General features: G+C 36.0%; 2 protein-coding genes and 1 long non-coding RNA gene across 4 annotated transcripts; 1 reads left to right on the plus strand and 2 right to left on the minus strand.

The window, feature by feature from the left end:
• Positions 1-6,406: 6,406 nt before the first annotated feature.
• On the minus strand, positions 6,407-8,853 carry LOC140781646 (uncharacterized). 2 transcript variants are annotated; one of them, XM_073127721.1, is made up of 5 exons: positions 8,571-8,763; positions 7,558-7,610; positions 7,398-7,418; positions 6,750-6,975; positions 6,407-6,659 (listed from the first exon to the last, which is right to left on the minus strand). In XM_073127721.1, the coding sequence occupies exons 1-5, from the start codon at positions 8,647-8,649 to the stop codon at positions 6,529-6,531; spliced, it is 510 nt and encodes a 169-aa protein (XP_072983822.1). In that variant the 5' UTR covers positions 8,650-8,763; the 3' UTR covers positions 6,407-6,528. The 2 variants fall into 2 exon arrangements, with proteins under 2 accessions (XP_072983822.1, XP_072983823.1); XM_073127722.1 differs by lacking the exon at positions 7,398-7,418 and having other exon boundaries at positions 8,571-8,853.
• LOC140781647 (uncharacterized) lies at positions 7,562-13,935 on the plus strand. Its single transcript, XR_012107718.1, has 3 exons — positions 7,562-7,744; positions 8,913-9,135; positions 13,766-13,935. It is a non-coding gene; the product is annotated as an uncharacterized lncRNA (long non-coding RNA).
• LOC140782265 (uncharacterized) lies at positions 10,543-12,893 on the minus strand. Its single transcript, XM_073128747.1, has 4 exons — positions 12,608-12,893; positions 12,426-12,484; positions 12,048-12,339; positions 10,543-10,743 (listed from the first exon to the last, which is right to left on the minus strand). The coding sequence occupies exons 1-4, from the start codon at positions 12,678-12,680 to the stop codon at positions 10,613-10,615; spliced, it is 555 nt and encodes a 184-aa protein (XP_072984848.1). The 5' UTR covers positions 12,681-12,893; the 3' UTR covers positions 10,543-10,612.
• Positions 13,936-15,399: the final 1,464 nt, after the last annotated feature.

Here is a 15,399-nt window from a genome sequence, read left to right on the forward strand (position 1 = left end):
TAGAGGTTTGCGTGCTTTAAAACCATGAACAACTTCAAATGGGCTCATGCCAATAGACCTATTAATGGAGTTATTATATGCAAATTGGGCTATAAGAAGAATGGCATCCCAGTTTTTGTTATGATTACCCACGAGACAGCGCAAAAGATTTTCAAGACTACAATTAACGACCTCAGTTTGACTATCGGTTTAAGGATTATAGGCAGTAGAAAATTTTAATTTTGCGTCAACTATGTGTCATAAGGTTTTCCAAAAATAGCTCATAAAGCGAACATCCCGGTCGGAAACAATAGTTTTTGGAGACCATATAACTTGACGATATGGGCAAAGTACAATTTGGCCACTTGTGACGCATCAGATGTCTTAGCACAAGGAATAAAATGGGTCATCTTAGAGAAGCGATCCACAACCATGAGGATTGAATCATGTTTTCTAAATGTGCGAGGCAATCCCAGGACAAAATCCATACTAACGTCCTGCCAGGGTGATCAGGCACAGGTAACGGAGTGTAAAGTCTAGTGTTTTATTTTCTGTGCTTTGCTAACTGACAAGTCCTACATTGACCAACTAATTTTGCGACGTCACATTTGAGACTTGGCCAATATAATTGGCGCTCCATTTCCTCAATGGTTTTATCACGTCCAAAATGACCTGATAGGCCACCGGCATGGATCTCCGAAACAAGAAAATCACGCACGGACGTACGGGGAACACAAAGCTTGTTAGCCTTAAAGAGGTAACCGTCTTGGAGGGAATAACTGTCCAAAGCTAAGTTCGGATCAGTCAGCAAAGTGAAAACGATTTCGCCAAAGTCCGTACAAGTTGTATAATCTTCCTTCATTTTGTCAAACCAAGTGACTTTAATGCTAATGGCAGACAGAAGATTAACCCTTCGGCTAAGCGCATCGGCCGCCTTATTCTCAACCCCAGCTCTATGTTTGAGTACAAAAGTGTACTCCTGTAAGAACTCGATCCAACGAGCATGTCTCGAATTTAGTTTCTTCTGAGAATTTAGGAATAATCGCATACAATTCTTTATCGTAAGTGGAGTACTTTTGCTTAGCCTCATTTAGTTTTTCGCTAAAATAGGCAATAGGATGGCGATCCTGGCTAAGAACACTGCCGATCTCGATACCTAATGCATCACATTCCACCTCGAAAGCTTTAGAAAAGTCAAGAAGACGCATTACAGACGCTATTGTTATTTTCTTCTTAATCTCCTCAAAAGTTTTATTTGCTGCTTTACTCCAATGAAAATCTTCTTTCTTCAAGCAAACAGTGATCGACAATATGATAGTACTAAACCCTCGAATGAAGCGGCGATAAAAAGTAGCAAGGCCATGAAAGCTACGCACATCATGAATATTTCGTGGTTCCGGCCAATCAACAATTGCCTTGATCTTCTCAGGGTCAGCGCGGACTCCTTCTAAAGTAACCACAAATCCTAAGAAGATGACTTGATCGACAAGAAAAGAACACTTCTTCCTATTGTCATAGAGTTGAGCAGCATGAAGCGCTAGACAGACTTGACGCAAATAGTCCAAATGAAGCTCTTTTGATCGACTATAAATTAAAATGTCATCAAAATACACCACAAGAAATTTTTCCATGAATGGGTGAAGTACTTGTGTCATAACACGCATGAAAGTGTTTGGGGCATTTGATAAACCGAAAGACATTATCAACCATTCATACAACTCGTTTTTCGTCTTAAAAGCAGTTTTCCATTCATCGTCTGGGCGAATTCGGATTTGGTGATAACCACTTTTAAGATCGATCTTAGAGAAAATTGAAGCTCACGCTATCATATCAAGCATGTCATCAAGTCGTGGAATAGGAAAACGATATTTGACTGTTATTTTATCGATGGCTCAACTATCGACACACATATGCCATGACCCATCCTTCTTTGGCGTGAGCAAGGCAGGCACAACACAAGGGCTTCCCTCTCATGGATAAAACTCTTCATAAGAAGTTTATTTACCTGATGTTGCAGTTCAACATGTTCTTTGTGACTCACTCGATAATGTGGCAAGTTTGAGAGAGACGCTCCGAGGACAAAGTCAATGGCATGTTGGATATCGCGTAAAGGAGGCAATTGGTCCAGTAGATCATCCGGGAACACATCTTAAAACTCATTTAGTATAGGAGTAGATTCATTGAATGATGGTGTGAGGGTAGTGCTCCCAACTTCACGAGCTACCAAGGCAAACACAATAGAGCCTTAGTTTGCTTCCTTTTCAAATTCTTTAGAATTTATTATTTGCAAACATTTTTTACTTGGAGCATTTTTTTTGTTATTTTTATTAATTATTTTAGGGTGCATAGGATTTATCTTAATCTTTTTGCATTCAAAATTAAAAGAGCGTAAGTTGGAACGCCTAAAAAATGTTACGTCATGATCAAATAACCAAAGGCGGCCTAAAATGATATGTCCTACATCTATCGGCACAATGTCACACCACACATCTTTCTTATAAGAAAGGAAAGTGATAGGAATGAGGCATCCCTCATTTATAGCAATGGAAGAATCATTTACCCAAGATACCTTATAAGAATTTGGATGAGGTGTAGACTTTAACGCCAGGCGAGATATAACGTTAGAAGAGACAGCGTTAATACAACTCCCACTGTCGATGATGACTTTGCAATCTTTAGTCCCACATTTAATGTAAGTGTGGAATATTGCATTCCTTCGCCAATTATCGATCTCCCAGGGTTGCGTCAAAGCGTAACAAACGACACCCACAGTATGGTCTCCATAATCACGATCTTCGTCACTATCTTGGACATCATCAGGGTCAGGTTCATAAACTCGTTCATCGAACTCATTTTTCTCGATAGTGTCATCCTGTTCCCTAAGATAAAGGATCTTTTGATGACAGTTTGAGGCTACATGACCAACTTGTCTACATTTGTAACATCGACGGGGGTCATTAACAGGTGCAGTTTCATGGAGGGGCCCTTTTCCTTTGTCAGGTTGGGCAGGTGCAGCAGTTTGGGTAGTTCTGGTAGGTACCGATGGTGGTGGAGCTTTTACGCCAGTAGGTGCGTAATTGGGAGGGGTGCGCCCAATTGGTCGCTTAGGCAATTGTTGCCTATTAACCAGCTCGTAGTTCAACGCAAGAGTGTAAGCTTGGTCCAAGGAGGTAACCTCTCGGAAAACTAACTCTCTTCGAATGTCGTCGTTAAGGCCACGCCTAAAACAACTCAGTGTCATCCTCTTATCCTCCACAACATTACACCTTAGCATATATTCCTCAAATTGGGAGACATAATTACTCACAGGCCTATTGCCTTGTTTAAAATTATTCCATTGATCCAAAAGATCACCAAGATAAGAATGTGGCAAATATTTTTCTTTTAATTTTTCTTTCATTTCATGCCAATGAATTATGGGAGGTTAGTTTCGTCGCACTAAAAGTTCTATACTTTGCCAAAACAGTTTGGCTCGGCTGACTAGTTTCATTTGGGCAAATCTAACGCGTCGGTTTTTTGGTAAATCATACCACTCAAAGTGGTCCATCTCACGGAGCCAGACAGTAAATACAACAGGATCTAAGCGACCGTCAAAAGTTGGGGCATCCACCTTAATATTTTTTATAATTTGATTGTCATGGTTTTGAAATTCTCTAAAGGCGACATTGCCTCTAAACCCCCTGTTATTATGAAAATCAAATGTATCTTCACGATAATTTTGCCTATGGGGTTCTCTCTCAGGATCTCTCTCATGGTGAGGGTAGTATGGAGCCTGTCGATTGGTCTCGACATTAGGAGCGACACGCGTGGCACCTATGTTGGACGCACCAACGTCACTTCTAGTCTCATGTTGGTCATGACCCATCTCAATAGCCTCAAAATGAGCATTGAAGTCGTCCAATCTGATCGTAATGGTTTCAATGGACTCTTGTAAAAATCGACGAAAATCTTCCATGGTATTGGGTTCCATAACAGACTGGAATGAAGGGTGAGAGACTCTCCTACCACTACGAAGGTTCATATAAAGTGTCTCTACCACTAAAAAAATAAATGCAATAAATGAATGATGATATGCAAGCTAAGATATCACAGCGAACAATAAGGGAGTAATAACCAGAATAACTTACAGCCACTTATGAAGTTTTCAGTAAGAGCCAGTCAGACTCAGCAGAAAAATTGCAAACCAGTAGTACAAGCTTCCGAGATCGAGACGGGGATTGTAGATATGTCAAGACTTTCCCTCTAACCTAGCTAGTTCTACAGTTAATATTAATTTTTTTTTTTGTAACAAACAAAAAGTAGGTAGGCAATATCAAGCTCAAGCGCTTGTTGAAATAAAACAATTGAATTAAGCAATGTAAATAGGTAGGCAATAGTAGACAATAACATGCTCAATATGGTTATGATCCACACCAACAGAAAGACAGTTGTTATTTTAAGACTAACAAATAACAATAAATAAAGGACGGATGTTACCGAATGTCGCACGTCCACTGTAAAGGGTGGTCATGATAACGGTGGCCGAAATCCGACAACAGCGGCGGTGGTGACGGCTGCGGTGGCAGGGAGCTGCAAGAATGGCGGCGGTGGAGATGGGTTGTGGCATGGGCGGTGGAAAATGACGATGGGTTTGAATTGGGTTGTAGGTAAACGGGTCGGTTTTGGGTATGTTTCTACCGATTCACTAAGGCTAAAAGATGGGCTAGGTTAGGTTGGTGGGCTTAGTTGGTTAGTGATCTTTAGGTTTTGGAATGAGGAGAGGTTTATGCTAGTGGGTTAATGGGATTAGGTTTTGGCTTGGTTGGGATTAAGTTAGGAAAGTAGATAAGATATGTATTATCCTAAAATTAGGGGAACTAATTTTCAAAAATTATGGAAATTAATCCTTAAAATGGTAGAAATCAATTCCCAAAATTATGGAAACTAATCCCTAAAATTTTGGAAACTAATCCCCAAAATTATAAAAATTAATCCCAAAATTATAGAAACTAATTTCCTAAAATTAAGGAAAGATAAATAAAAAAAATAAAAAATATATCTTCTAAAATTAATTTTGAAATTTTTGAAATTTAAAATTAAAGATAAAGATGAAACAAATAAATTGAATTTCGGAATTATTTTTTTCTCTTTCTTTTTCTTTTTTTCTCTCTTACTTTTTCTTTTTTTCTCTCTTTTTTCTTTCAGATAGCTCTTTCTTTTTTTTCTCTTTTTTTTTAGAGAGCTTTTTTTTTAATCTAAAACGGGGAAATAAAATCTATTGAATAAAGCTTACTTGTGATTATCTCCTTGTGTGGAGATTTGGTGATGGTAATGGTTTATTGTTTTCCTTCTTGAGGGTGATCTTCTCGCGTATCTCGGATCCGGATCCTAATGTTATCGGGCGACAGATCTCGTAGCGATCTAGTGTTCGTGGAGCGATTGATCTAATGAAGAAAAGATGAGGCGTTGCGTCGAATCCAGGCGGTGGAGCATCCATAAACTAAGAAACGATCTGCTCTGATACCAAAGCTGATGCAGGACAACGTCTTGATTGTAAAGTTGAGAAGAAAAAATAGGGAGAAATAATCAAACCCGTGAAATCCACCAATCGGGGTGTCGAAATCCATCAGTGTTGGAATCCATCAACAAACACTCAATAGTCAAAAACTCTCAAAAATATTCATTAACCCATAAAAGATTATTACAAGCATTTATATGGGCAAAATAAAGTAAAGACAAAAGACGAAAATATTCCTAGAGGGTGACTAGTCACAACCCTCGTTAAGCCAAAGGGTGGGTGCAGGTCTTTTGTGCTTACGAGAATACACGTGATGAAAAGTTATGTCCCCACCAATATACATTAGCAAGGATGTTAAAATTATGCACCTTTCTATAAGTGATAACCAATTAGCTGAGTGGGCAGCTAATAAAGGTAGATTTGTCTCTTAAAATTTTGTATGGAGGCTGAGAGACTCTCTTCCCCCATAATTTTGTAATATACTTATTACTGACTGTTCCAGCACCTCGTAGCCGTCCAGGGGCTGGGAAGCACAGCTTAATAACAAGCTCTTCATATTTAAGGGAAAAAAAATTGAGCTATACTCTTTCCCTTCAATTCAATTGCTGAAATGATCTGCTGGTATTTGGTATTTAGCCAGAACTGGTCTTTAGAAATAAGACTGGCTCCTAAGCAGGATATGTGGCAAATGTTTGTCATAAATTTGGTGATTTTGCTGTATTAGATCTGAGCGTCCCATTGGGGTTTTCCATATAGCTTATCTTTGAAAGCATTTGGTGATTTATGGAAATATATGTGTATATGATTAAGGACATCACCTCGGGATGCTTCTTTGGCCATTCTATTGTAAACCCTTGCCTTATGACAAGTAGAGGAGTATAATTTTTACTATTGTCACATATCATGGAAACAACCCCATGGATAAAATCGTTTGGATCTAACACATCTGATTGAAAGGTGATTGGACAGCAGAACAATTGATAATATTAGCCTAAACTTGTAAGCACTGTGCGAATACAAGAATCCTGTTTGAACAGCATGGTGGCATTGTATCAGTAACCCCAAAGAAGTAGAGCACATGTCAGGAATACCAGCAAATGGATGGGGATAGCCAGCTTATTTCCATGGTCATAGTAGTCTCCATATGCATACTCTTCCGAGTGATCCAGGGCGTTGAAGTCCCCTGAACATATACGAGAGTGAATTTAGTAAGTTTCCTTTTCTTATATAATTACATTCAAATTGAGCTCTTGGTTAGTTAAGTATTAATCACCTCTTCCGTGAGTATGGCCACATCCTCTGTTGAGGGCATACCGTACGTCAGAGACCGATGCACCATTGTAGAATCTGAAGTTGTCTAGTATGCCATTGATGCAATGGAGCACAAGGTTCGTTTCATGCAGACATGGGCCATTGCAGTACTCATCAGTGTCCTCTGGTGGGACGTTGATGTTCCCTTCTGCTCCCAATCGGTATGAATCCTGACAGCTGCTGTATACCTTTTTGTTCCATGGAAAGTAGGTAACATATTATTTCATATAATTTCGTTAAAGTATAGTCCTCAAAATTTGAACTTTCTTAACCTTACTGTTCATTTTTTGTTTTGTTCAGGCTGTTGCAGGCTTGTATGTCATCACGAATTTACGATATTGATTACTATTTTTTATATGGCCCTTTGCATACATGCTACCTGAAGAAGAGAATGAAGGAGGGAAGCCAAAGGGAGGAAGAAAGGCAGCGAAGGCGGTTGAGCCCTGAGGCAGAAGCGGTGTTTCAGATCTGGGCAGTTGAGGTAAGATCTTTTGAATCTTTATATGCAAAAGTTTAAGCCACTCTAGTTTTTCTTTTCTTTTTTCATAAATGTTGCATCTGAAATTTGAAACATGCATTCGTACCCCTCAGAAGGACATGTAAGTATTACCCTGCTATTAGATGGCATTGTCTGCATGAAAGGACATCGATGAAGGGTAGTATTTAGAGTAGACCTCGGATGCCATCTCATTACAGGATTGAGAAGACCAGCATGAATAACAATGTAACATAATAGTCAAATAATTGGTGTGTTTTATGCTACTACTCACGTAGTGATTGCTGAAGCAAGTTAGCGCGCTTCCAACAATGTCCGCAGCTGCATCTGCATCAGCTCATATAGGCATCAGATGTAAGGAAGTTTGTTTTGAGAGTGATTATTCTCAGATGGTACCTCTATCAGTGAGCTACTGGAGTAGATGATTTCATTTTCATGGCAAAACCACTAATCAGTATAAGGTAATCAATTTATGTTATTTGGAGCCTTTTTTTTCCTGTTTCAATCATATTATTAAGTATTTAATCACATTGTTCAATTATTAATTTTAGTTTTAACAAATATATTCAATCATACTAGATGTCCAATGATGTTTCTATTTGATTATTATTATATCTTTAATAAAATATATCATTTACAAAAATAAATTAAAGATAAAAACTCTAAAATAAGTTTATATATATAGTCAAATAAAAAATTAAATAGCAACATGCCGAAGACCCAAACATATTTTTAAATATAAAAAAATTATTAAAAATATAACAAAAGGACTTGTAAAGATGTGTCGATCAGCACACCCTATGTCGACCGTCGATCGGCATGGCAATCATTGATATTGATAAAAAAAACCTTACAATTGTATTTGTTAAACATGGATATAAATATAGATACATTTTAGATATTATATTTATCTATCATCATTAGTTCGTATGACTATGAATAAATAATATTATTGAAAATATATCATATTTGGGGAATATGAATGACAAATAGATTAGAATTTCCATGGAACATATCCTATTGTTGTATCATAGTAGTTTTTCGTATGTTTATTTGATGCGTATGTTTATTTGGATGTGTACAAAATACTAAAAGTTATCAACTCGATTTGGAGAATATACAAGCCTAATATACAGATGTAATCCATAACCAGCATAATTTTATTCTACTAATAAATATTTACCAGTAGCAAGTGAACTTATAACCATTTCAAGCAATCCTAAAATTTTAAGATTGCTTGAAAACTAAAAGAGTCAAAACAACTGAACTTTGGCGAAACATGCACACCTGACTTGGAAGGAGAAGTAGAGAAGCAAAATACAGCTACGAGGAAGCACCACCGCTTCAGGTAGGGAGAGCGAGCCATTGAAGGGCTTTGTGCTCTATAACTTGTGTGGGAGAAGAGAAATGAAGAAGCCACCGTGATGATTTATTATCACATTGCTTTGCTTGCTAAGTGATTCTAAATTAAGAAATATTAACTGCACAACAACTCAAACCAGTCCGTCTGTTTCTTCTACTCTGCTTTTTTTAAATCTTTCTCCTTTCAGGTCTATAGCCCAACCAACTCTTTGAATAGCTGATTAACGTTTTGGTGGCATATAAACATTTTTTCCTGCTATTTTGAAGCAAAATATTGATATTATATCACACCAACGGTGGAGATTGAAGCTTAATTGGAGTACATCCTTCAGATGCGTGCCAATTGGGGAATAATGTATGGTGATTGCCCATAATTTGTAGCAGCATATGAGGAAGATGAGATTTGGTGGGAAGGAGTGACCAACCTCTCCAAATGCGTGCAAGTTTTTTCGATGGAAGACTACCGGTTCGGTGAAATTGCACCCACCAGGTAATCTACTAATGCACTACAGAAATTCCCCTGCTCCACCCCAAGCTTCACGCCTAAAAAGATATATAAAATTCATCAACTTCCTATAAGAAATTCGAATTCAAATTTCACTAGTTCCGTTTTGGATTGGTTTAGCTAAGTTGTTTGGTCTGCATTAGATAGCACCTCTTTAGGGCCCGAGGAATCACTAAGATTTGATAGCTCTGAGAGATCTGCAGGACTACGCCCGAATTGGATTAAGATTTTCCGTTCTTTTGGGTCTGTTTAAAGCCAAATGTTTTGACCTTTTCTTTTTATTAATAGATTATGAGTTTATAGGTTAATCATAGAGTAAATAAAGAGGCTAACTCTCTTTAATATATATGTTATGGGGCCATATCATAATAACTTAAAACTGTGTATATAGAATTCTAGTAGAAAATTCAGCAACTGAATAAAAAAAGTTGAGATTGGAATAAAATAATGACTCTGGATAAAAGCAATCTTTATTTTTCATTTTTTTTTTTGGAGGCATTCAGTTTGAGAAGAAAATATGAGTGTTTAGTTGTGGTAGCTGGGATAAAAGATGAAATGATTGAATTAATTGTATTGTCGAATTTAATGTGTATATATATATATATATATAATTTTAAGAAAGATGAAAAATATAATTAGGTTTAAAAAAATAACAGAAATTATAGTTTTATTTTAGAACTATTCTATTCTATTTTTATGGTTATTTTTTACGACTATTTAGAAATTTTATTAGATTATTATATTTTGCAACTATTCTTTTTATTTAGAATTTCTTTGAAGAGGGTCAGATTGGTAATTTGGTCTTTTAGGATAAACAATTTTTTATGCTAGGATAAAGATATCCAGATAAACCTTCTTATCTCGTCTTTTATCCTGACTCCCTGTTCCCTGTTTGGTAAATTTCTTTGAGATAAATAGAGTTTATCTTGTGGACAATTATGGGATAAACGAACTCATAATCTTTGTTATGGTTTGGCATGACCCATTTATTGAGCTGCAGTGTTGATCTATTGGTTTCGCTAGTTGTTTTAAGACCTTAAAAATTAGTCAGGGAGATCATGAAATCTCTATCAAGCAGTTCAGTTTAGGCATATGATTTAAGAGGTCACCATAACTTTTGTTCGTACACCTTGACTAGAGAGAGGTCTGATCAGGTTTAGCCTGCAATGTCTGCCCGTTTTAAGCTTTCGTTGTTTATTAGATGTAATTATTTTCCGATGTGGTAAGGTTCAGATATGAGAAGAAATCAGAAAATGATGGTTTGAGAAAAATGGTCTGACTTAATTACAATCTATGATTTGATCAAAGTTTGGTCTCAAGCCATCTTAAGACGCTTCGGTACGAGTTGCATCATCATCAGAAAAATTTCCGTGCATCTGTAAAACAAGCATACAAGAAGAAGAATTTCTCTATAGAAAATTTATTAGAAGGGCGTACAGTCCATCTAGAACTTTTCAATTTTCTAGCACCAAAGCAGGCAAATAGTAAACAAGAGTATTGCCATCCTTGAAGATGTCTGCTTAGGAATTGTTAGCCCATTTCCATTAGGTGTTACCATCATGTTTCCAGAGCCAGTCACTAGTGCGAGTGAACCTGATAAAAAGATAACGAATTAAACAGACCTAACTAGATGTCAAATGAAGCATTCGTTAATAATATAACCTAGAATTATGAGTTCCAAATTACAACAACATTTCCATTGAGAGTTAGATGTAAGGTTTGATATATAATATGCACTGGCTCATGGATTCAAAGACATAATGCATTTGTTTTCGAATACAGTGTAGATATTAAGTCCTGGTTCGTTTATGATTACGACATACCATCTCTAAAGGAGCTTGGTATGATGGGTTGATTCGTCGCTTGGGTTCCTCGCTATATAAGAATATAAAGCACGGACAAATTAGGAATGGTAAACTAAGTTTCTTAATTGACATTTGGGGTGGGGGGCAGACAAATTAAAACCCTTGACTCCATTCACTTCTAGGATAATCATCCTTATTTTGTTATAGTAACTAAACAATAATTTAGTTTTTTATATATATATACTAATTTATTGTATCTTTCATTTTATTATACATAATTTTTTAATTAATTTAATAGTATTCAAAATTACTATTTTACATCTAATCATTACTATTATTTTACATCCAATCAACGATACTTTCAGTATTTAGTTTAAAATATTATTATTCTTTATTATTTTAATATTAATTTTATGTCACATTAAATATATAATAGTTTATACTTGTGTTAGCTAGAATTAATATTATTCCACAAGTAATTGGATCCTTGAAGCGATTGATTTTGACCTATCTGTTTATTTTAATTCCAATCATAAATCACTAAAATATAAATTTGAGGAAGAATTATATTTTACCCCCTCTATGTTAGGCCTAAATTCACTTTAGCCTCTATAATATTATTTGTATATTTTACCCACCTTACGGATATATTCAAACTAAATTTGTTACATTTTTTTATTATATTTGATTAATTTATAAGTCAAAATTAAAAATACTTATTTGCGAAATTAAAACTGTAAACAATTAGATAAGATTTATAATGCATCTAATTGAATTTCAGATAAGAAAGACATGACAAATACATTTTATATATATATATATATATATATATATATATATATATATATATAATGTTTTTATCATTTAAATTTTAATTGATATTATATTTAGATGAGTTGAATCTATAACTTCATCTCTAATGTTACGATTTTATCATCAAATTTGATAAAATAAATTACGATTTTAATTTAAAAATAATTATAAAGGAGTAAAGTGACAAATAAAATTATAGAGAGTGAAGTAAATTTTTGTCTAAACATAGAGATAAAATATAAATTCTCTTAAAATAATTTTAAAAATTAAAAACCCCACCTCCGGTGTTGCCAGTAGTTGCATTGCTGTTATTTCCGAAACCACATGACATTTGTAACACTGCTCTCGCACCTTGCATAAGCCCGGGGTTGTAGGCCTGGAAGTTGGACATGATACCATCAACGCAGTTCATCATAAGCATCATTTCGCCAAAACAGGGAGAGTTGCAGAAGCCAGCAGTGGAGTTGGTGGTGGAATTGTTGTCCGGAGCCAATGCTGTTGTATTGCTGCTTGTGGTATTCGCACTCCCAGTAACATTTATTCCCATCCATGTAAGACAGCCATTGATTGCCTTTCATGAACATTATCAACTGATCTGAGCTGCAAGCTTAATAAGTCGGCAAACAGCATATACAGAGGCGAGGACAACATACTTACAGGTCGATTATCCAAACAAAGAGCTGCTGTCGCTACAATTTGAATTGAATCTTGTTGTGCTGCATTACCCAAAACATTGAAATCTTTAGAAGTTAGAAGGAAGGATTGAGATAGTAATCATTGCATGCAATCCTAAGAGTGTCTCCTTTGTCGCAGCGGAGTGTGGTATTCTTCAGGTTTACCTTTACAACAGTAGTCAGCTATGCAGAAGAGCGCAACTACAAAATACAACTTCTTCAGCATGATAGGAGCCATTAGGAAACAATCTTTGCAAACGCTAATTGCGTTGCTGCTTATATATAAGCAGCCTGCATGTTACTGTCACTAAACTCACCCTTACCGAAAATTAGAACAATCACACATCGAATGATAGGTTTTTACCAACTGTGCTCGGTAGTAATTGACGCAGCTCCCCGGAGGTGGGTGACAGTGTTCGAATTTCCACATTGGTGAGCTGAAGGTGGTTATGGTAGTTTTAGTGAAACGAGAGGATGTGAAGTTGGTCTACAAAATCAACTACTTCCCACTTGTTACGTAGACTTTCTTCCCTCCCAAGTGTTCGTAATCAAACCTAAACTGCTTTCATGGCCTCCATTGAAGAGAAGAACTCCTCAATTGACTTGTTGGTCATTTTTATGTCGATGAAATTAATATGTTTTTTTTTCTCCCAACTCTTGAATGATAGGTTGGGAAATAAGTAGTTTCTTTGTGAGGTTTTGTTTCTCCTTCCATATGTAACCGCGAAGAAATGATGGGACCCTAATTAAGTAGCTAGGAGGACAAGTGGCTGGTTATTGTATGCCTAAATTAATATTTCCATCAATAAGAAATTACCTCTAGCTTGAGAAGCTATTAAGCTAATTAATTCGACTCCTCTTCATTGGAACATTAGGGTTGAGGAGCTCTCGTTGACTCAATTCAATGGAGATGCGTGTCTAGCTGCTTTAATTTAAAATGGGACTGTCCTGACCCTTATGTGATCATGACTGCTATAAAATACTGTTGTTTTTTTTTTTTTTTGAAGGTCGTAGCATAGGGACCATAGAATTAGGTTGGATCTTTTGCTCATCTACGTAGGCAAACATACACGTATATTATTTTGTTTTATGCTGCTCACTGGGACCTTTTAGACCAAATCCGCTGCAATTAGTATTAGATAATACATGCATTATTACTAATAAAATTGATAAACCTATTGGCAGCTGCAATCACATTCTATCAACTTTACTATGTTATATATTTAGAGATAGTATTGATTCCAGAGTTTTTCTTTTTTAAAAGAAAACTAGATAATAACTAGTTTGTGGTCCGACAAGCTAACGATGCCCCTTATTTTATAGGGGTGAGATGCAATAACTATACCCTTTGCTCAGGAGCTGTGGCTATGTAAAGCTCTCATTTGTCTTCTCGGCAAAAATATTCACTGCCTTTGGATAGAATTGGATCCTATACTGCTAGTTAAGCTTTGTGGGTGCTTGACTCTATTATTAATGATATCTTCGTTTCATTACATTTCATGCATACTTATAAAATTACGAATAGATTTGGAAAAGTTAATTGAGCTATAGATTGATATACAAACTATGTAGGAATCTAGGATACGGGTGTAAGTGGGATTTGAGGTTTTTCTTCTAAGCTGGTGTAGTTTTTGATCTTCAACTTTAACTTTTTTTTGTACTCGTGGTAGTTAATTTATAAAAAAATTCTTTGAGGAAAAAGAAATAAGAAATAAGAAATAAGAGGTGCTACATTTATGGGCCGAAAAGTCTATTTAAGTTCTACAACTATACACTTGACTCCGTGGGCCTAATGGACCCACTGCCTACTAAGGCTAAAAGCCTTTGATTGTCGTTATCATGACCCAATGGTTCATTCATCAGTCTATGTGTGCATACATGCACCACCCGTTAATCGAAGACATTACCATCTATTAATCAAGATGGTGGTTGGAGATTTGGAGGTTTTAATGTCGCATTTAAAGTTGAAATCCAGTTATATAAGTATGCCAAACTTTGGTCTTTGTGGAGAGCAAATGCAATGACCCTCATTAGAAGCAACTAAAATAATGCCAAAAGGAACGTAATAATAATAATAATAATAATAAACCTGCAGCCTTTGAGAACGACAATGGTGGTCTTTGTTTGTATAAAAAATTATAATGGAAGACTAAAATGAATTGGACTTAAATTGGCAACAGAGATTAAGGCTATGGCTTCTCCACGAATCACCATGGCCCACTTAATTTAATAGCGCAGGGTAATAGATCATAACGGTAGTATAATGACGTCGTTGCTCTTTTATGCAGTAATGTGAACAATAGCTCAAGGTCATTAGCAGCACTAAGGACAGTGCTCACTATCTAATAAGGAGTCTTTATCTCCATAAATACCATACCATATAGTATTTGTTTTAGTGAGACCTCTTATTTTCATTTAAAGTTGTGGTAATCTTAGCATATAATGTCATTGTGGCTTGTAAACCTCCTATCATTTCATATTTTTGTTTGACTTTTATGCACGAATGGATCTTTGAGAACTTTGCACAGTTATTGCATCTGAATTTGCTGAGAAAGCTCAGTTCCATACTACTAATTTTAGTTCCAAAACTCAACTTAGACGTGGCCCCATCAAGAGAGAGAGAGAGAGAGAGAGAGTTAGAAATCTGTAACCCCTTCAATTAATGTGATCTATTTTAGGGCAGCAGTGATAGCTGCAACACTCCATTATGGAGCTCAGAAGCTGAGAACTATAAAAAAGAGCTGTCGTGCAGAACTTATCAACCTTAAACCTTTTTTTTTAATCTTCTTTTTTATTTATCCTCAACAGCAGTTTATTGGTTTCATTGACCAATCATTTGCCCACATAATTAGTAATATCATGAATTTTTCCTGGAAAATAAATAAAAGAAGAATGAAGCTGTCTCTGTATGATAGAGAGAGTATCAAATATCATTTATCATTAGTGATAGAGGGGCA

The sequence above is a fragment of the Typha latifolia genome, chromosome 2, assembly GCF_019914945.1.
Source record: "Typha latifolia isolate L0001 chromosome 2, TyphaL0001v2, whole genome shotgun sequence".
Taxonomy (NCBI): Eukaryota; Viridiplantae; Streptophyta; class Magnoliopsida; order Poales; family Typhaceae; genus Typha; species Typha latifolia.